At 44.0% G+C, this 22,510-nt stretch overlaps 1 protein-coding gene across 1 annotated transcript in view; it reads right to left on the bottom strand.

Moving 5' to 3' along the window:
- RUNDC1 (RUN domain containing 1) overlaps positions 1–22,510 on the bottom strand; it is a 72,879-nt gene that overhangs the window by 10,498 nt on the left and 39,871 nt on the right. The window contains exon 4 of the mRNA XM_069237755.1: positions 22,234–22,350. Within this exon, the coding sequence (XP_069093856.1) occupies positions 22,234–22,350 (117 nt within the window). The remainder of the gene's footprint in view (positions 1–22,233; positions 22,351–22,510) is intronic.

Here is a 22,510-nt window from a genome sequence, read left to right as displayed (position 1 = left end):
GTGTGTGTGTGTGTGTGTGTGTGTGTGTGTGTGTGTGTGTGTGTGTGTGTGTGTGTGTGTGTGTGTGTGTGTGTGTGTGTGTGTGTGTGTGTGTGTGTGTGTGTGTGTGTGTGTGTGTGTGTGTGTGTGTGTGTGTGTGTGTGTGTGTGTGTGTGTGTGTGTGTGTGTGTGTGTGTGTGTGTGTGTGTGTGTGTGTGTGTGTGTGTGTGTGTGTCTACAAATGTTTGTAACTTAAACACAACTACAGGCTCCCGGGGAGGTGGGAGGGTGCATATGAATCTGCAAGGGAACATGCCACGAACAGATGTACACTGGGTAAGTGACATTTTCCGTTCAATGGCATGTGTAGCTGCATATAGAGATGCTGTGCATAGACTACAAAGCAGTTTGTCCTCCCATAAAAATAGCGGTGGTTACCCTGTAGGAGTTGAAGTTGATGGCAGAATAATGCACAGAATGTGTATCTGCAGCTACACATGCCATTGAACATATATATATATATATATATATATATATATATATATATAATGTCACTTACCCAGTGTACATCTGTTCGTGGCATGAGTCGCTGCAGATTCACATGCTTTGCATCTAGTGTTGGGCTCGGAGTGTTACAAGTTGTTTTTCTCAGAAGAAGTCTTTTCGAGTCACGAGACAGAGGGACTCCTCCCCTTTCGGTTCCATTGCGCATGGGCGTCGACTCCATCTTAGATTGTTTTCCCCGCAGAGGGTGAGGTAGGAGTTGTGTATTATAGTAATAGTGCCCATGCAATGGAGTGAATATGTATGTACATAATGTAGTTTAAAGTGATATATTTACAAATTTACAAATGTTCAAGATCAACTTCGAAACGGCTACAGGCTCCCGGGGAGGCGGGTGGGCGCATGTGAATCTGCAGCGACTCATGCCACAAACAGATGTACACTGGGTAAGTGACATTTTCCGTTCAATGGCATGTGTAGCTGCAGATACACATGCTTTGCATAGACTAGTAAGCAGTTATTTCCCCAAAAGCGGTGGTTCAGCCTGTAGGAGTTGAAGTTGTTTGAAACAATGTTCGTAGTACTGCTTGGCCTACAGTGGCTTGTTGTGCCGTTAACACATCCACGCAGTAGTGTTTGGTAAACGTATGAGGCGTAGACCATGTGGCTGCCTTACATATTTCAGTCATTGGAATATTTCCTAGAAAGGCCATGGTAGCACCTTTCTTTCTCGTTGAGTGTGCCTTTGGTGTAATAGGCAGTTCTCTTTTTGCTTTGAGATAAAAAGTTTGAATGCATTTAACTATCCATCTACCAATGCCTTGTTTGGAAATTGGATTTCCTGTATGAGGTTTTTGGAAAGCAATAAATAATAGTTTTGTTTTCCGAATTTGTTTTGTTCTGTCAATGTAGTACATTAACGCTCTTTTGATGTCTAATGTATGTAGTGCTCTTTCAGCTACAGAATCTGGTTCTGGGAAGAACACTGGTAGTTCTACTGTTTGATTCAAGTGGAACGGTGATATGACTTTTGGTAAGAATTTTGGATTTGTTCGTAAGACTACTTTATGCTTGTGTATCTGAATAAATGGTTCTTGTATGGTAAATGCTTGTATCTCACTTACTCTTCTTAGAGATGTGATAGCAATTAGAAATGCAACTTTCCATGTTAAGTATTGCATTTCACATGAGTGCATGGGTTCGAAAGGTGGACCCATGAGTCGTGTTAAGACAATGTTGAGGCTCCACGAAGGAACTGGTGGTGTTCTTGGTGGTATAATTCTCTTTAGGCCTTCCATAAATGCTTTTATGACTGGTATCCTAAATAATGAAGTTGAGTGCGTAATTTGCAGATAAGCTGAAATTGCGGTAAAATGTATTTTAACGGATGAAAAAGCTAGCTTTGACTTTTGCAAATGTAGTAAGTAGCTTACGATGTCTTTAGCAGATGCGTGTAATGGCTGGATTTGATTATTATGGCAATAATAAACAAATCTTTTCCACTTATTTGCATAGCAATGTCTAGTGGTTGGTTTCCTAGCTTGTTTTATGACCTCCATACATTCTTGTGTAAGCTCCAAGTGTCCGAATTCTAAGATTTCAGGCACCAAATTGCTAGATTCAGTGAGGCTGGATTTGGATGCCTGATCTGTTGTTTGTGTTGAGTTAACAGATCTGGTCTGTTTGGAAGCTTGACATGAGGTACTACCGAGAGGTCTAGTAATGTTGTGAACCAAGGTTGTCTTGCCCAGGTTGGGGCTATAAGTATGAGTTTGTTTTGACTCAATTTGTTTACTAGATATGGAAGGAGTGGGAGAGGGGGAAAAGCGTATGCAAATATCCCTGACTAACTCATTCATAACGCATTGCCCTGAGATTTGAACTTGTGGGTACCTGGACGCGAAGTTTTGGCATTTTGCGTTTTCTTTTGTTGCAAATAGGTCTATTTGTGGTGTTCCCCAACTTTGGAAGTAAGTGTTTGGTATTTGTGGGTGAATCTCCCATTCGTGGATTTGTTGGTGATCCCGAGAGAGATTGTCTGCTAACTGATTCTGAATCCCTGGAATAAATTGTGCTAATAGGCGAATGTGGTTGTGAATCGCCCAATGCCATATTCTCTGTGCCAGGAGACACAACTGTGTTGAGTGTGTTCCTCCCTGTTTGTTTAGGTAATACATCGTTATCATGTTGTCTGTTTTGACAAGAATGTGTTTGTGGCTTATTATGGGTTGAAATGCTTTTAATGCTAGAAATACTGCCAGTAGTTCTAAGTGATTTATGTGAAACTGTCTTTGCTGAGTGTCCCATTGTCCCTGGATGCTGTGTTGATTGAGGTGTGCTCCCCACCCTATCATGGAGGCATCTGTCATTATTACGTATTGAGGCACTGGGTCTTGGAAAGGCCGCCCTTGGTTTAAATTTATATTGTTCCACCATAGAAGCGAGGTGTATGTTTGGTGGTCTATCAACACTAGATCTAGAAGTTGACCCTGTGCCTGTGACCATTGTGATGCTAGGCACGGTTGTAAGGGCCGCATGTGCAATCTGGCGTTTGGGACAATGGCTTTGCATGAGGACATCATGCCTAGTAGTTTCATCACCATCTTGACCTGTATCTTTTGCATTGTGAAATGCCTGTACCCTTTGTGGACTTGGAGTGGCAATCCCTTTTGTTGTGTTGATTGTCGCCCCTAAGTATTGCTGTGTTTGACACGGCTGAAGGTGTGACTTTGTGTAGTTGAGTGAGAAACCTAGTTTGTGGAGGGTTTCGATGACATACTTTGTGTGTTGTGAACACCGTTCTTGCATGTTGGTTTTGATTAACCAATCGTCCAGGTACGGGAACACGTGTATTTGCTGTCTTCTGATATGAGCAGCTACTACTGCCAGGCATTTTGTAAAAACTCTTGGCGCAGTGGTTATCCCGAATGGCAACACTTTGAATTGGTAATGTACCCCTTGGAATAAAAACCTTAAGTACTTTCTGTGTGAAGGATGTATCGGTATATGGAAGTATGCATCCTTTAGGTCTAGTGTTGTCATGTAGTCTTGTTGTTTGAGCAATGGGATTACGTCCTGTAATGTCACCATGTGAAAGTGATCTGATTAGATGTAGGTATTTAACGTTCTGAGATCTAATATAGGTCTTAGAGTTTTGTCCTTTTTGGGTATGAGAAAGTACAGAGAGTAAACTCCTGTTCCTTTCTGATGAATTGGTACTAATTCTATTGCTTCTTTTTGTAGCAACGCTTGGACCTCTAGTCCAGGAAGGTCTAATTCTATGCAATAACCATGCTGGATAATTGCTAGGACCCAAGTGTCTGTTATTTCCTCCCAATGTCTGTAAAATTTGGTTAGTCTCCCCCCCACAGGTGTTGTGTTGGGGATTTGTGACGTGGAAGTCACTGCTTGTTTTGAGGAGTTTTGGGACTTTGGGACTTCCCTCTATTCTTTTGGAATTGTCCCCCTCTATATTGTCCCCGAAAACTTCCCCGCTGATATTGGCTCTGATAAGTGGGCCTTGTTTGTGAGGTTGTGGGTTCTGTAGTTTGACCTCGAAACCCCCCCTCTAAACTGCGTTTTGCAAAATGTGCCTCTGCTCTGTGGGGAGTAGAGTGCGCCCATGGCTTTGGCCGGATCAGTGTCCTTTTTTAGTTTTTCTATAGCAGTGTCCACCTCCGGCCCAAACAACTGCTGTCCGTTAAAAGGCATATTCAGCACGGCTTGTTGTATTTCCGGCTTGAATCCTGACGTACGTAGCCATGCGTGTCTCCTTATGGTTACTGCTGTATTTACTGTCCTAGCAGCTGTATCTGCTGCATCCATTGCTGACCGTATCTGATTGTTCGAGATACTCTGTCTCTCCTCCACCACCTGTTGTGCCCTTTTCTGGAACTCTTTGGGTAAGTGTTCAATGAAATGTTGCATTTCGTCCCAATGAGCTCTATCATATCTTGCCAGCAGTGCCTGTGAGTTGGCAATGCGCCATTGGTTGGCCGCTTGTGCTGCAACCCTTTTCCCCGCAGCGTCGAACTTGCGACTCTCCTTGTCTGGAGGTGGTGCGTCTCCCGAAGTGTGAGAGTTTGCTCTCTTGCGAGCTGCCCCTACTACCACAGAGTCTGGTGTTAATTGCTGCGTGATATATACCGGGTCTGTTGGCGGTGGCTTGTATTTTTTTCCACCCTTGGAGTTATGGCCCTGCCCTTCACAGGCTCCTGAAACACCTGTTTGGAGTGTTTTAGCATGCCAGGTAGCATAGGGAGGCCTTGGTATTGGCTATGAGTGGAGGATAGTGTGTTAAACAAAAAGTCATCCTCAATAGGTTTCTCCATGCAGGGTGACATTATGAAATGCCGCTGCTCTTGACACCACCTGTGTGTATGCTGTACTGTCCTCAGGTGGCGACGGTCTCGCTGGGTAACAGTCTGGGCTGTTATCCGACACTGGCGCATCATAAAGATCCCATGCGTCGGGATCATCCTGACTCATTCCAGTATGAGTTGGGGACTGCATCAGTGGTGGAGTGGCTACCGGTGATGTGTGCGTTGTGTGGTGGAGATGGTGGCGGTGTTATTTGTCTTGCCACCTTTGCCTGTGGTTGCTTGTCTTTTTCTTGAAAGGCAAGTCTTCTTTTCATCCTAATTGGGGGAAGAGTACTTATCTTCCCTGTGTCCTTTTGGATGTGGAGCCTTCTCTGAGTGTAGTCTGGCTCCATTGACTCTAGTTCTTGTCTGAACTTATGTCCTTGCATTTGTGAGGACAGTCCGTGTTCCTCTGTGTAGGAACCTGATTTCGGTTCCGAGGCCGGATGTTTCGGAATGGAAACTTTTTCGGCAGTCTTTTTCAGCTCAGACTACACTTTTTTTTATTTTTGGCGTCCCGGTCTCTCGATGCAGACTCGTTTCGGTGCCGCCCTCTCGGTGCCGAACTTGCTCGGACCCGCTGTCTCTGGGTCGAGTCTGCTGTGTGCCGGTATCTCGACCGGAGTCGGATGTCTTCAACACATGCGTGCCCTTTTTCGGTACCGATGATCGGTCACCTATTTTTCGGGTTAAGCCATGGCCTGCTGGCGGTGGCGTCCCCTGGGCTTTTGCAGTCTTCTCGTGAGTTTTGTGTGTGGACGTCTTACTCACGGTTTTAGGTGTGTTCGGGATCGACCTCGTCCGAGTCCGACTCCTTGATGGAGAAGGTTTCTTCTTCCTCCTCCAAGTGTCTTTATCCTGTCGGCGCCGATGCCATCTGCAGTCTTCTCGCTCTTCGGTCTCTTAATGTCTTCCTCAACCGAAATGCTCGACAGGCTTCACAAGTATCTTCTTTGTGTTCTGGAGACAAACAAGTTACAGACCAGGTGCTGATCTGTATAAGGATACTTGTTGTGACATTTGGGGCAGAAGCGGAATGGGGTCCGTTCCATTAGCCTTGAAGAGACACGTGGTCGGGCCGGCCAGGCCCCGACGGGGGGAATCGAAAAACCCCGAAGGGCCACCGGAGCTCTTCAAATATCGGTGTCGATTTGTTGTAACTAACCCGATACCGAACGCAAACAATACAGTCGAATTTTCCGAGATTCTAACTATCTTTCCGAACCGAAACGTGGAGCGAAAAGGAACACGTCCGAACCCGATGGCGAAAAGAAAACAATCTAAGATGGAGTCGAGGCCCATGCGCAATGGAGCCGAAAGGGGAGGAGTCCCTCGATCGCGTGACTCGAAAAAACTTCTTCGAAGAAAAACAACTTGTAACACTCCGAGCCCAACACTAGATGGCGGGATGTGCAAAGCATGTGTATCTGCAGGTACACATGCCATCGAACATATATAGATATACACATATATATATATATATATATATATATATATATATATATATATATATATATATATTGAAAATGTCACTTACCCAGTGTACATCTGTTCGTGGCATTAGTCGCTGCAGATTCACATGTTTGGCACAGTCCGCTGCCTGGTGTTGGGCTCGGAGTATTACAAGTTGTTTTTCTTCGAAGAAGTCTTTTTTGGTCACGGGACCGAAGGACTCCTCCCTCTTCGGCTCCATTGCGCATGGGCGTCGACTCCATCTTAGATTGTTTTCCCCGCAGAGGGTGAGGATGGAGTTGTTTGCTATAAATAGTGCCCATGCAATGGAGTGAATATGTATGTACGTTAAGAGTTTATAATAATTATTTACAAATGTACAGATGTTTAAGATTTATGATCTACTTCTAAACGGCTACAGGCTTCCCGGGGAGGTGGGAGGGTACATGTGAATCTGCAGCGACTAATGCCACGAACAGATGTACACTGGGTAAGTGACATTTTCAGTTCAATGGCATATGTTGCTGCAGATACACATGTTTGGCATAGACTATAAAGCAGTTACCTCCCCTAAAAGCGGTGGTTTAGCCTGTAGGAGTTGAAGTAGTTTGGAATAATGTTCTTAGTACAGCTTGGCCCACTGTAGCTTGTTGTGCATTTAGTACGTCTACACAGTAGTGTTTAGTAAACGTATGAGGCGTAGACCAGGTTGCAGCCTTACATATTTCGCTCATAGGAATGTTTCCTAGAAAGGCCGTTGTAGCACCTTTCTTTCTGGTTGAGTGTGCCTTTGGTGTAATAGGCAATTCTCTTTTGGCTTTAAGATAGCATGTTTGAATACATCTGACTATCCATCTAGCAATGCCTTGTTTAGAGATTGGATTTCCTATGTGTGGTTTTTGAAAAGCTATGAACAGTTGTTTTGTTTTCCTGATTAGCTTTGTTCTGTCAATGTAGTACATTAGTGCTCTTTTGATGTCTAATGTATGTAGTGCCCTTTCAGCCACGGAATTTGGTTGTGGGAAGAACACTGGCAATTCTACTGTTTGATTTAAATGGAATGGTGAGATTACTTTTGGCAGAAATTTTGGATTTGTTCTTAGAACTATTTTATTGTTGTGTATTTGAATAAATGGTTCTTGTATGGTAAATGCCTGTATTTCACTTACTCTTCTGAGGGATGTGATTGCAATGAGAAATGCGACTTTCCAGGTTAGATATTGCATTTCACAGGAATGCATGGGTTCGAAAGGTGGACCCATGAGTCTTGTTAAGACGATGTTAAGATTCCATGAAGGAACTGGTGGTGTTCTTGGTGGTATAATTCTTTTTAGCCCTTCCATGAATGCTTTAATAACTGGTATTCTAAATAGAGACGATGAATGAGTAGTTTGTAGGTAAGCAGATATTGCTGCGAGGTGTATTTTTATAGATGAAAAAGCGAGATTTGCTTTTTGCAAATGTAGTAAGTATCCTACTATGTCTTTTGTAGAGGCATGTAATGGTTGTATTTGATTGGTATGGCAGTAGTAAACAAATCTTTTCCACTTAGATGCATAGCAGTGTCTAGTGGAAGATTTTCTAGCTTGTTTTATGACCTCCATGCATTCTTGTGTGAGGTCTAAGTGTCCGAATTCTAGGATTTCAGGAGCCAAATTGCCAGATTCAATGATGCTGGGTTTGGATGCCTGATCTGTTGTTTGTGTTGTGTTAACAGATCTGGTCTGTTGGGTAGTTTGACATGCGGTACTAGTGAAAGGTCTAGTAGAGTTGTATACCAAGGTTGTCTTGCCCATGTGGGTGCTATCAGTATGAGTTTGAGTTGGTTTTGACTCAACTTGTTTACTAGATATGGAAGGAGAGGGAGAGGGGGAAAAGCGTATGCAAATATCCCTGACCAACTCATCCATAGAGCATTGCCTTGTGATTCGCGGTGTGGGTACCTGGATGCGAAGTTTTGGCATTTTGAGTTTTCTTTTGTTGCAAACAAATCTATCTGGGGTGTTCCCCAAATTTGAAAGTACTTGTTCATAACTTGGGGGTGAATTTCCCATTCGTGGACTTGTTGGTGGTCTCGCGAAAGGTTGTCTGCTAGTTGGTTTTGTATTCCTGGAATAAATTGTGCTATTAGGCGAATGTTGTTGTGAATCGCCCACTGCCATATTTTTTGTGTTAGGAGGCACAATTGTGTTGAGTGTGTTCCTCCTTGTTTGTTTAAATAATACATTGTTGTCATGTTGTCTGTTTTGACAAGAATGTATTTGTGTGTTATTATGGGTTGAAAGGCTTTTAACGCTAGAAATACTGCTAACAGTTCTAGGTAATTGATATGAAATTTTGTTTGGTGTATGTCCCATTGTCCTTGAATGCTGTGGTGATTGAGGTGTGCTCCCCACCCTGTCATGGAAGCATCTGTTGTTATAACGTATTGAGGCACTGGGTCCTGAAATGTCCGCCCTTTGTTTAAATTTTTGCTGTTCCACCATAGAAGCGAGAGGTATGTTTGGCGGTCTACCAACACCAGATCATGAAGTTGACCCTGTGCCTGTGACCATTGTGATGCTAGGCACTGTTGTAAGGGTCGCATGTGTAGTCTTGCGTTTGGGACAATGGCTATGAATGATGACATCATGCCTAGAAGTTTTAGCACAAATTTTGCTTGTATCTTTTGGTTTGGAAACATAGCACTTATTACCTTGTGGAATGCCTGCACTCTTTGTGGACTTGGAGTGGCAATTCCCTTTGATGTGTTGATGGTTGCTCCTAGATATTGTTGTGTCTGACACGGTTCTAGGTGTGATTTTGTATAGTTGATGGAAAACCCCAGTTTGTGAAGGGTTTGTATGACACATGTGGTGTCGTTTGCGCATTTTTTTACTGTGTTGGTCTTGATTAGCCAATCGTCTAGGTAAGGGAACACATGTATCTGTTGTCTCCTGATGTGTGCTGCTACTACTGCTAGACATTTTGTGAACACTCTTGGTGCAGTTGTTATTCCGAATGGCAACACTTTGAATTGGTAATGTATTCCTTTGAATACGAACCTTAGGTACTTTCTGTGAGAAGGGTGTATTGGTATATGAAAGTACGCATCCTTTAGGTCTAATGTGGTCATGTAATCTTGCTGTTTGAGCAGTGGAATGATGTCTTGTAGTGTGACCATGTGAAAATGGTCCGATATGATGTAGGTATTTAGTGTCCTGAGATCTAATATTGGTCTTAATGTTTTGTCTTTTTTTGGAATTAGAAAGTACAGGGAGTAAACTCCTGTGTTTTTTTGTTGTACTGGTACTAACTCTATTGCATCCTTTTGCAGTAGTGCTTGAACTTCTAGTCCTAAAAGTTCTAAATGTTGTGGTGACATTTTGCGTGTTTTGGGAGGGATGTTTGGTGGGAATTTGTGGAATTCTATGCAATAGCCATGTTGGATTATTGCTAATACCCAATTGTCTGTTGTAATCTGTTGCCAAGATTGGTAGAATTGGCTTAGTCTTCCCCCCACTGGTGTTGAGTGAAGGGGTTGCGTGACTTGAAAGTCACTGTTTAGGTGGAGGTGTTTTTGGAGTCTGGAATCTTCCCCTACTCCTTGGGAATTGACCCCCTCTATATCCCCTGAAACCTCCCCTTTGGAAGGAACCCTGATATGGTGTGGTTCTTGTTTGTTGGCTGGTGGTGTCTGTGGGTTGGCCACGAAACCCCCCTCTAAATGGAGTTTTTCTAAAAGAGCCTCTGCTCTGCGGGGAGTAGAGTGCGCCCATGGCCTTGGCCGTGTCTGTGTCCTTTTTAAGTTTTTCAATGGCTGTGTCCACTTCAGTGCCAAAAAGTTGTTTTTCGTTGAAGGGCATATTAAGGACAGCCTGCTGGATTTCAGGTTTGAAGCCTGAAGTGCGGAGCCAAGCGTGTCTCCTTATGGTGACAGCAGTGTTGACTGTTCTCGCTGCAGTATCGGCTGCGTCCAGTGAAGGGCGGATTTGATTGTTTGAGATCGTTTGTCCCTCTTCAACTATTTGCTGCGCCCTTTTTTGGTATTCTTGGGGAAGATGGTCTACGAGAAGTTGCATCTCATCCCAGTGAGCGCGGTCATATCTGGCCAGCAGCGCTTGAGAATTTGCGATGCGCCACTGGTTGGCTGCCTGTGATGCTACTCTTTTTCCTGCCGCATCAAATTTTCTGCTTTCTTTGTCCGGAGGTGGGGCGTCGCCAGATGTATGGGAATTTGCTCTTTTGCGAGCTGCCCCTACTACTACGGAGTCAGGTGGTAACTGCGAAGTAATAAACACTGGATCTGTGGGTGGTGGTTTGTATTTTTTATCCACCCTTGGGGTGATGGCTCTTGATTTTACGGGCTCTTCAAAAATTTGTTTTGCGTGCCGTAACATCCCTGGTAGCATTGGGAGACATTGATATTGGCTATGTGTAGCCGAGAGGGTGTTAAATAAAAAATCATCCTCTATAGGATCGGAATGCAGTTGGACATTGTGGAATTCTGCAGCCCTAGCCACCAGTTGTGAGTATGAGGTACTGTCCTCTGGCGGTGATGGCTTTGAGGGTATGAATCTGGATCATTGTCCGGCACTGGGGTGTCGTATAGGTCCCAAGCGTCTTGATCCTGATTATCTTGACTTATGGTAGTTTGCGCTGGTGAGTGCATTTGTGGCGGTGTTTGTGCCGGCGATGCCTGTTGTGGTGGAGAGGGCGGAGGCGTGACTTTTTTAACCACTTTGGCTTGTGGTTGTGCGTCATCCTTGAGGAGACCGATCCTTCTTTTCCTCATTATTGGGGGAAGGGTTGATATCTTCCCTGTGTCTTGCTGGATGTACAGTCTCTTTTGTGTGTAGTCTGATTCTACACTTTGGAGCTCTTGTCCAAATCTGTGCATCTGGCCACTTATTCCTTGTTCCTCTGTGTAGGATGAAGGTGTGGAATTTTTCGGCACCGAGAGAGAATCTTTTTTCGGTTTCGGCACCGACAGAATTTTTGTTCCTTTCGGCATGGATTCTCGGTGCCAATGTTTTTCGGTGCCGGTAACTTGTTTTTGTCTCTCGGAGCCGCTATCTCGGCTCCGAGGTTGCTCCATGGCGGTCCCTCGACCGGAGTCGGGTGTGTTCGCTATGGGCGTGCCCTTTTTCGGCGCCTTCGACGGGTCGCCTGTTTTATGGGTCGAGCCATGGCCTGTTGGCAGTGGCGTCCCCTGGGCTTTCGTTTTCTCGATGGTTTTACTTTTCGACGTCTTACTCACAGTTTGTTGCTGTTGTTCGACGTCGGAGTCTCCGGATTCTGAGTCCGGAACCGAGAATGTTTCCTCGTCGAAACGTTGTTTTGTCGGCGTGGACGCCATTTGTAGACGCCTGGCTCTTCGGTCCCGGAGTGTTTTTCTGGACCGGAAGGCTCGACAGGCCTCACAGGTATCCTCCTTGTGCTCGGGGGACAAGCACAAGTTACAGACCAAGTGCTGATCTGTATAAGGATACTTACTGTGACATTTTGGGCAGAAACGGAACGGGGTCCGTTCCATCGGCTTCGATGTCGCACGCGGTCGGGCCGACCAGGCCCCGATGGGGGAATCGAAGCTACCCCAAAGTCTTCCGATGATCGGTGTCGATGTACCTAACTATCCCGATACCGAACGGAACAATACCGACGCTTTCTTCCGAGATTCTGACTAACTTTCCGAACCGAAACGCGGAGCGAAAAGGAATACGTCCGAACCAGACAGCGGAAAAAAACAATCTAAGATGGAGTCGACGCCCATGCGCAATGGAGCCGAAGAGGGAGGAGTCCTTCGGTCCCGTGACCAAAAAAGACTTCTTCGAAGAAAAACAACTTGTAATACTCCGAGCCCAACACCAGGCAGCGGACTGTGCCAAACATGTGTATCTGCAGCAACATAGGCCATCGAACATATATATACACATATACACACACACACACACGTTTACTCAATCTAAGACACCTGTAGAAAAATATCAGCATGTTACAGACGTGTGCACATCAGCTGCTATTTAAGCTTTAGACCTCACATTGTTTCTAGGACTTGCCTTACAGCGGGCTTTAGGTTAGCCCAATCATCATCACTGGTTGGCCTTATTGTCAATCTTATTTGCTTGATTCTTACTCAATGGCTTTCGTCCCCCTTCTTGTGTCTGCCCCTGCCCTGCAGCATAGCTTCTTTAACATTCTTTTGAGTGAGTGCCTTGTATCCTTCTATAGCTTACAATCATGGAACTAATTTCTAACTTTTTCAGTGCAACATGGAAGTGCACGGTTTTCCTGCCCTCTTCAGCATGCTGATTCCCCACTCAAATCCACATGCTGTCAGTGTTACTCCTCTTAATCTTGCAGCTTGCCTGCTGCCTTCCCCATCCCATTCTGTTCAGTTATTTATTCATTACATTTTTCAATTCTTGCCCATTCAGCTTCTCCTAATCAGGAGGTAGGGGAGTTCTGGAGGGTCCAGTAGCTGTCATTTGCTACCAGTCCACATCTTTGTCTTTGATGCTCTATCACACATTTTTCTTCTTTTAATTTTACACTCCAAGACTGGAGATTGGCTATCTTAACTCAAACATGAGCATGCTTGATGGCCCATGCACCTTTAAATATTATCACCTTGCGAAGCTTTGAAGTTCATTCCTGCTGATTGGAGCAAATTTACCATTTCTATGTGGGCACCCTATATTTTTCACCTTTTTCCGGGCCCTATATTTTCGCTGGTGTTAGACCTCTGTGCACTTCAACCCTAATAACCAGTGGTAAAGTGCTTGTGATCCTCCTTTAAACACTGTTGAATTGGCATATTCCTTATAAGTATATTTAACTTACCTATAAGTCCCTAGTATATAGTACAAAATGTATGCAGGGCCTTAAGTTAAATGTCAATAGTGGACTGGAGCACCTATTGAGCCATCCACTACAGTGACAGTGTAAAACATGGCTTCAGACCTGCCACTGTAGCTTATACAATTGAGTTTAAAAACTGTAATTTGACATGTCGCAATAAACACCTGTGACATGTCAAAACCCCCTTCTAAATATTAATAAATTACTCCTATGTAGACCTTGTAGTCCACTAGGCAGGGTGCAAGGTATTTGAACATAGGAAATGTAGGAATTTAATATTAAAATGTGCTTACAGTGACCAACACCAAAAAGCTATGTAAAAAAAACCCACAAAGTACAGATTAAAAATCCTAAAACTGTATTGGGACTAGCTAGAAAGATAATACAACTTTAATAGTTATTAAAAATACAGTTCCATGGTGAATTCAGTTTTGTAATGAATACAAGAGAAAAGTAACTTGCACAAAGTTACCTTCTGCCTGCTGAAGTTTTTGGGCTAAGTTTGCATTTGCCCTCCCATTTCAGCCAGCCAGTAATTTGCACTTGAATGGGTGTGAATAAAGGTGTGAAGTGGCTGCCAGGAAGCAAACAACTGGCTGACCTGAATGGGAAACAGGATGGCAAAACAATTCTTGTGTATACCCCCGTCTGGTTGCTTTTGTCATACCAGACTTATGTTTTCTTGGTTTGTTGTGGGTAGAGAGTTTGCTTCAAATTGGATTTTGGTGTTCGATATGGGAGGACGCTAGTGATTGTCATAGCATAGTACAGCACACGCCCACACACCCACACACACACCCACACCCCCCCCCACACCCCCCCCCCCCCCCACCCACACACACCCCCCCCCCACCCCCCCCCCACACACACACACACACACCCAGCCCCCCCCAGGTTTAGTGCTGCCAAAGACTTTCACAATCTTGTTAGATGTGGCGTGCCCAGAAGTCATTCCCACTCACTAGCTTATGCCAGACATACATGTGGCATCTCTAGGCATCCCCTTCCGAACACTACTGGACCTGAGGTAGAACAGAAGAGGACTGGCCCTGCTGTCTGTGACCTCAGAAGAGACCTGAAGGACAAAGAAAACAAACCCCAAAGGTTGGCCTCCTGCTCAAGCTACAGGGACAGAGCAAGCTACAACATGCATTTTCTGCAACTACCCAGCTGATCAGGAGCAACTGAACCTGGACTGGGCCAGTGTTGGCCCGATTGACACCCTATAAGTTTCCAAATGCCTCCCACGAGGGCCTGCAACCTTTAGAACTGTATTCCAGTGATAGATTGGGACAAAGAACAAAGGTCAGAAGGTAAAATCTTTGATTAGGGCTAACCTGGTTGGTGCACCTGACTCGTGCTCCATCGCTGTCAGTGTCAACTTGCTCCTAGGTCCTTGTCTACTGTGACCACTGGCTATCATTAAACCTTTGTACTTCTTGGCACTATTCCTACTTAATACTTTAAAAATTCATCTCTCTGGTTCCCCTTACTGGGTTTTGCCATTTTATTTTGTACATTTTACTCTATTTTTCCAATTTGGTTTGAGATTTGTCTTGTTTTGCATTTACTACTGTTTTGGTACTGCATCAAGGGTTTACACATTACCCTATGATGAGCCGGTCTGCTCTATGCCATAGCTACTAGGGGTAAAACTCAAATTTAGTCTGAGGATTAACCCTGACAAGGATTGTGAATATTTCTTTTAGTGGGTAGTGACCCATCTCAAATAATCCAATTTCTTACACTGATGATTTTCCACATTAGCAAACAAGCATTTTCCCCCTTTGTCAATGCAGAACGTAGTCAGCAAAAAGCTTTGGCAAAGTCAAAAGGTCTGGTAATTCCACTGCTTGTTTAACTCAGCATTGCCAATCTGCACAACAAATCCCTTCAAAGTCATGACTGACCACATTAAAAACTTCTAAACAATACCTACTTTTTGATATTTAAACGTCACGATGAATAAAAACAGAAAAAAGGAGAGTCCAATTGAAAGCTAAGTCTTTCTTAAACATTAAACAATCATAATTAGTTCTTAAACACACTTTAGCACACCCAATTAAGTAATCCATTGTTTTAAGCACACCCAAGAAAGTGGAAAATAGAACAATGAAAGCCGTTAAATAATCAAACATCTCAGAAACAGGTGGCCACTTGTTCTGCAGTCACATTGTAAGCTACAATTGTCTCCACAACTGTCTTCAGACAGCTGCTCCGTAAATCTTTTCAACATTTCCAGCTAAAGTCATTATGCCGATCCTTCCGCCTGGATTTCCCTATAAGTTATGTGTTGGCGTTCTGATAAAAGTTTGCAGCACAAGACCTAATACAATTAGCTTTCAGTTGTTTAAATGTTGAGTCTTGTAGTAGGTTTATCTATTGAATACTGAAGGACCTTTTCCACAACAAGCATGTTGTGAAGAAGGCAGTCTAGGAACAAAAGCTGTAAGCAATGTACTACATAAGAATCCAATATTAATACAAGGATAACGTTTGAGTACCTTCTCAAAACACTCCTTATGAAATATCACGCAAGGTTCATGAGAGCAAGAACTGTATCTTGCCAATCTGCTCAAGTGATGGTAAGCAGTAAAGCTACCTTTCAAGAATGGTGCCGAACATCTACATTTGTACATTGTCTCAGAAAATGGCCCATAAGCTACGAAAGGACAATAGTCAACTCCTTACAAAAAAGGCTGGGATAATACACTTTTCATAGACCCTTTAGGAAGTCTGATCATGCTAAAGGAAGTGGGAGAGGTGCTTTGCCTGTAAACTACATAGAATCTGAGTGAACTTCAACACAAGGGAATTATAACCACATGGAGTAGGTAAGATGGTACATAGACTTCCCCTAGCACATCCTTTGAGCGCAAGGATTCATTCAAGGGAAAAATGCAGAATCATTCCTACTTTTAAATGGTATTATTTTGTGGTCAAATGGCACCTTGCTTGTGTCTAAAATCAGATTTTTTTGTTAAGATTTTAATACTGTAGGCATGCACAGCTGAGGGTGCCAGTCACCCAATGTTTAGTGCCTTTGATAAGCTGTTTGGTTCTGTACAACAATTGTGTGCGATTCATCTGAGAGGGGAAGCACAACCACCAACAACAGGGCCCACACTGTCCTACACATGATGCACTCTTCACTGTGAAAACGTCTTCCTAGGGCTCTGGCATGTATAATCTAGAACTCAGAGATGGAGCAGCAAAAGAGATTTTGAGCAGTGAACAGAACAGCCCGAGCATTCATTTACAGGGCCCTGATCTCATCCATTTGTGCCGGTATTTGAATAAACACCGGTGTAACAATCAACAACTGAAGCTCAACACGGCAGGATGAAATTCAGTTCCCACACCTTCATAAGTGAGAATGGTACTTTTGGAGACCATGGTCCTTGTCTGAAGTTGAACTGAGCTTCCCTAGCAAACAGGAAAGCATTAGTCAAACAGGAAAGCATTAGTCAATCGGTCACTATGGACTGAGATGGTAGGACCTCTCTTCATCATGCTGTAGTCTCAAAATCTAACATGGAAAAAAATGCAGCGTTCAGGCTGTCAAAAATCATATGTAGATGCAAATGGTGTATCAAGATGCCAGAAGCCAAAAGGATGAGGAGAGGCAAATCTATTGCACCATTATTAGGAATGTGTTCCAAAGTAAATCGTCCGTACTCTGAAGGATGCACCTTTATGACGTTTTTTCAACCATCAGGTGAATCTGGGCCTGTTTAACTAAATAGGAGTATATCATCCAAACATCACATTTTTGCCAGAGATCTCTTTGGAGAAACTCAGTAGTATTCAGTAGTATGTCCCTACTGAAGTCTCACTATTAGGGTAAATGAATGCCTTCTTAGAAAATAAGGAACAGAGTGGAAGCCATCCTTGAAGGACCTTTCTTCTCAGGATTTTATCTTCTGTTTCAAATATCTTGTACAGAAGAGGAGTGTTAGCCTTGCTGATGATTCCCTACAATTATATTAAGGCGTTAAAGGAAATGCTTTATGTCAGACCCAAGTAAGGTCAGAAACCTATGTGATGTTGAAGTCATCAAGGGTGTTTCCTTTTGTATTGAAGTCTGACCACATAATCCTCCTAGCTCTCAATGACCATCCTGATGGTGAGAAGACAAGTGCAGAGGGCCTGGAAGTCTTGGTTTTCACCCTTTATGTTGAACCACTCTTGTTGCTAATGGTCAACAAGTTGCGCAACCCCTCCCGGTATCCTGGTTGTTTGGTTAGGCAGTTGATACAACCAGCAGCAAAAGACCCATAGGGCGTTGGAGTTATGTAAATGTTGCTGATCTATCAATCAATGATGGTACTATTTCCCTCACCTCTGCTGCGGGTGACAAAGAGCAAAACAGGAATCCCAGGAGGTACCACGGTAAATGCTGGATCTTTTGGGATGTCTGAAACCTGCACCAAATGTATTTCTTGACTCAAGTCTTGGGCATCCTTCTCTGTTAAAGACTACACTATTCTGCAGCAGAATAGCCATACAATAGGTATAGGACATGAGACCCTACAATTAATTGCCTTTCCTCACAGAATGGGTAACACCTAAGGTGAACAAGCATGTTGTCAAGATAAGGAAGTAACAAGTCACCTAAGCAAAATAAGAGTTGATAGAGTAATATGTGGAATACTTTTATTAGTATCTGTAACACATTAGGAAGTTAGCAGGAGAGGGTGTGGGTCCTTCCCAAATTAATAAGCAGAACATCTTGACAAACAACACAAAAACAGGCCTGTGCTCAAGCATTTTTTAGCTATGACAGCAGAAATTTTTAATATTAGGAAAATGTTGCGTATTTAGCAGTACCAAAACAATTTAATAGTCAAAACAGAATAAACACAATCAAAAAAAAAAAAAAAAAAAAAAAAAAAAAAAGAAACCTTTAATTTAAAATATAATGAAACAAAAATGATACCAGTGCAGTTTGGGGAACCAGTGATGTGTATTTGTAAAGGTATAGGGAACAAAAGCACCAAAAGCAATTAAGTGCAGAAAAATGAAAATTTGTGGCTACTGAAGTTGTAAGATACTTTTTGTGCCTTCACCCAGCCAAAATTTCCACATTGGGACTTGGTCTCTCTTTTTTTTTTTTTTTAACCTCAAATACCTCCAGCAGGACATGCCTAGAAGCGGTAGCTGGGCAAGTAGCAACGAAGCTGAATACGTTATCTCCAAGTAGGTGAACAGTCTTGGGTGATTAGACAAAGGTTGAAAAATGGTATATTGTAATAGTATTTATATAGCGCTTACTACCCCTGACGAGGCGTTGAAGGGCTTTTCGGTGAGTAGCACACTACTCAGGAACCCAAGAGGAATTAGTGGTGGATTAGTATAGGGAAATAGGAGTACAGTTCTAGTATTATTATGCGTTAAAAATTTTCACGTTTCAATTTTCTGGAGCGCGACGTAAGGAAACCTTAGGGGGTTCCTCCTGCAAGGGATGTTGTGAGGTCCCCTCGCAATACCCATAGCCTTAAGCTGACAAGCTGAAGGGGTCTCCCTTTATGTATAGAAGACTTGAGGAGGGAGCTCCTCTTCTAACTCCTGGATAAAAGTAGGAGCAGGTTCAGCCCTTCTCTATTATTTTGCAAGCCCAGATATATTCTGATGACCTGGGTTTGAGATGCCACCTTTGTACAGCTCACCAGCCAGTGAGCAACGATACCGGTTGGGCACTCCATGACCAATGGGTCTAAAGTTCCACGTTTACAGCACATCCTATTAGAATTACGTCAAACTATCCAACAGTGTACTATTCTTAGTGAAATACAACATGGTAGAACCTTTCTGCTCCTGGTGGAGGCTACAGCCCTTCTAGGATGTCTTGGGAAGTGTGCAGCCCACGCCCTCCAACCTGATTCTGAGACCAACTCCCTCCTGCCCCCACCACCAACCTGACTGACTGAATGAATGAATACAGGCTTGCTGTAGTTAGCTTTGGAATTTACCAACCCCTTTTTCCTAGGTCTGTATATACGATCTCAAAGTAAAAGAAAGCTATTTTAAAAGTGGACACAGTGCAAACATCAACAGTCCCTGGGGGAGGTAAGTAATGGTTAGTTTTTCAGGTAAGTAAGGCACTTACAAGTTCAAGTTCCTGGGTGTAGGTAGCCCACCGTTAAGGGTTCAAGGCAACCCCAAAGTTACCGCACCAGCAACACAGGGCCTGTCAGGTGCAGAGGTCAAAGGAGGGCCCAAAACACACAGGAGAACAGGGGTGCTCCAGTTCCAGTCTGCCAACAGGTAAGTACCTGCGTCTTCAGAGGGCAGACCAGAGGGGTTTTGTAGAGCACTGGTGGGGACACAAGTAGGCACACAAAACACACCTTCAGCAGCACATGGGCGGCCGGGTGCAGTGTGCAAAGTAGGTGTCGGATTTTCAATAGTCAATGGAGGGACCCGGGGGTCACTCTAGCGTTGCAGGCAGGGCATAGGGGGGCTTCTCGGGCCAGCCACCGACTGGGCTAGGCAGAGAGTCACCTGATGGTCACTCCTGCACTGGAGTTCGGTTCCTTCTGGTCCTAAGGGCTGCGGGTGCAGTGCTTGATCCAGGTGCCTGGTTCTTTGTTCCAGGCGGTCAGGGGGAGCATCTGGAACCTCTTTGCATGAGTCACTGTGGGGATCCAGGGGGGTCGTCTCAGGTTACGCACGAGGTCGCCTGGGAGTCCTCTCTGTAGTGTTGGTTCTCTGGAGCTCGAGCCGGGGGCGTCGGGTGCAGAGTGTGAAGTCTCATGCTTCTGGCAGGAAGAGTGAGTTCTTTAAAAATTGGAAGAAAGTTGTTGCTGTTTTTGAACAGTGCTGCTGTTCACAGGTGTTTCTTGGTCCTTCGGGTTCAGGGCAGTTCTCTGAGGCTTCAGAGGTCGCTGGTCCCTGTCGGATGAGTTTCTGTGCAGGTTGAGTCTGGAGACAGGCCGGTAGGGCTGGGGGCCAAAGCAGTTGCCGTCTCCGTCGTCTCTGCAGGGCTTTCAGGTCAGCAGTCTTTTGTGTAGGTTGCAGGAATCTGGTTTCCTGGGTTCTGGGGTGCCCCTAAATCCTTGTAAGGAAATGGCTCCCTGTTGCAGTTACCCCCCCGCTTTTTGCCCGATAATGATGTTGACTTGACTGAGAAGTGTGCTGGGACCCTGCTAACCAGGCCCCAGCACCAGTGTTCTTTTATCTAAAATGTACCATTGTCCCCACAATTGGCACACCCCTGGCACACAGATAAGTTCCTTGTAAAAGGTACCAGTGGTACCAAGGGCCCTGTGACCAGGGAAGGTCCCCAAGGGCTGCAGCATATATTGTGCCACCCTTAGGGACCCCTCACCTAACACATGCACACTGCCATTGCAGATTGCCTTTTTCTCCCCATCAACACACACAAAGTCGACATGGCATCCCCCTCAGGATGACATTCACACAAAATGCTGCCTGTGGCATAGGTAAGTCACCCCTCTAGCAGGCCTTACAGCCATAAGACAGGGTGTACTATACCACAGGTGAGTGCATAGCTGCATGAGCAATATGCCCCTACAGTGTCTAAATCTATTATTAGACATTGTAAGTACAGTGTGGCCATATTAAGTATATGAGGGGGATGCCATGTCGACTTTGCCTTTTTCTCCCCACCAACACACAATCTGCAATGGCAGTGTGCATGTGTTAGGTGAGGGGTCCCTAAGGGTGGCACAACACATGCTGCAGCCCTTAGAGACCTTCCCTGGTCACAGGGCCCTTGGTACCACTGGTACCTTTTTATAAGGGACTTATTGGTGTGCCAGGGGTGTGCCAATTGTGGAAACAATGGTACATTTTAAGTGAAAGAACACCGGTGCTGGTGCCTGGTTAGCAGGGTCCCAGCACACTTCACAGTCAAGTCAGCATCAATATCAGGCAAAAAGTGGGGGCTAACTGCAACAGGGAGCCATTTTCCTATATACATTTTTCAACATAATTATCAACTCTAAAGTCACCACTAAAATGGATTTTTATACAGAATAAAAACCGTGGATGAATGCAGTCTGTAGCTTATCCCAAACCAAAGTTACCAAACATAATATTTTAATTGTACTTTAGTTTCTCTTTTCACTGTAGAGCATGCAAACAAGTTTCACTTTAAATAGGGGGTACACTACCTTGTGGGAAAAGTCTGCTTGGGGTGGCTTATTGTGATTATTTAAAAGTAGGGTTCCCTCTTGTTAAAATGGTTATTTTGATAGGTCCCCCTGTATGTCTAAAGGCTGCAGCAGTCAGACTACACATGTAGGCCTGAATCTATGTTTTCACTGTCAGCCTAATGGATGCATCAGTCCAAAGGCGACATTTAACTTCCATTCAGTATTTCCTACACCATTGTTATGGCCGTCTTGGAAAGTTAAATATGCCAGTAGGGGATTAGTCTATTTTACCATATTTTAGGTGTTCGAGCACATGCACTGGGGACTGAACATCGGTGCTCCAGTGTGCAGGGTACAAAAACTAGTAATAGCAGTCAGCAAAGAATGGGGTGATCATGCAAAGAGGGATTTTCTCACTTTAATGGACATTAAAGGAACAGTTCCAAAAGGGCAAAGACAAGATCCACTCGATGGGACCCCACTGTGCAAAGTGAAAAACAGAAAAACCTTTCAAATGCCACTGAAGAGCCTTTAGTACCGTTCAGGTTGTAGGACTGAATTGACACTTTTACCTCTATGATGCTGTTCAGAAAAGGCACTCACTCCCTTTCATATTTAAAAAAGGGAATTAAACTATTTCAGAAATAGTTGCCTTTCAATTATATTTTGTTTTCTTTTTATGAAGAGTACAAAGCTAGACCATACACATTAAGAGGAATTATTCAATGTTCATGAATATCAATGAGGTTCCCAAGATTAAGTCAAGAATATCAAACGAAAAGATGTAGCAACTGGCTTAATAAAGTGCGAGCTGGAGAGGACTTTGTGTACTTTTATCCAAACAGAAATCATATCAAAGCAATTTTAAAGAGAGGTTCTGGTTTTGTTTTAAAGCAGACATCTGCATCAAAGATGAGCTGCCATAATGTAAATTATTTGAGACAAACATTATAATGAGTTTGATGCAGAGCACCTACCTTTGTTTTTGCCAGGAGGCAGTTGGGTATTTTGCCTGCAGGAGCTTCCAGCAGCGCCTCCTTTTGTGGAACACTCACAGCGCTTCTCCTCAGTTTGCAGGGGACTACCCACTTCATCTAGAAATAGCGATATAGACCATTAAAAATGTTCAGCAGCTATAGTCACAATTTTATGTTAACCATTAAAGAAGGGTGCCATACTACAATCCTACAGAACATAAGAGTTATTGATGTCAGAGCTCCCGAGCTTCCCATTTTTATGTACGCGCAGCTTATC

Source organism: Pleurodeles waltl, chromosome 6 (assembly GCF_031143425.1).
Source record: "Pleurodeles waltl isolate 20211129_DDA chromosome 6, aPleWal1.hap1.20221129, whole genome shotgun sequence".
NCBI lineage: Eukaryota > Metazoa > Chordata > Amphibia > Caudata > Salamandridae > Pleurodeles > Pleurodeles waltl.
This window is presented reverse-complemented; position numbering and strand designations above follow the sequence as displayed.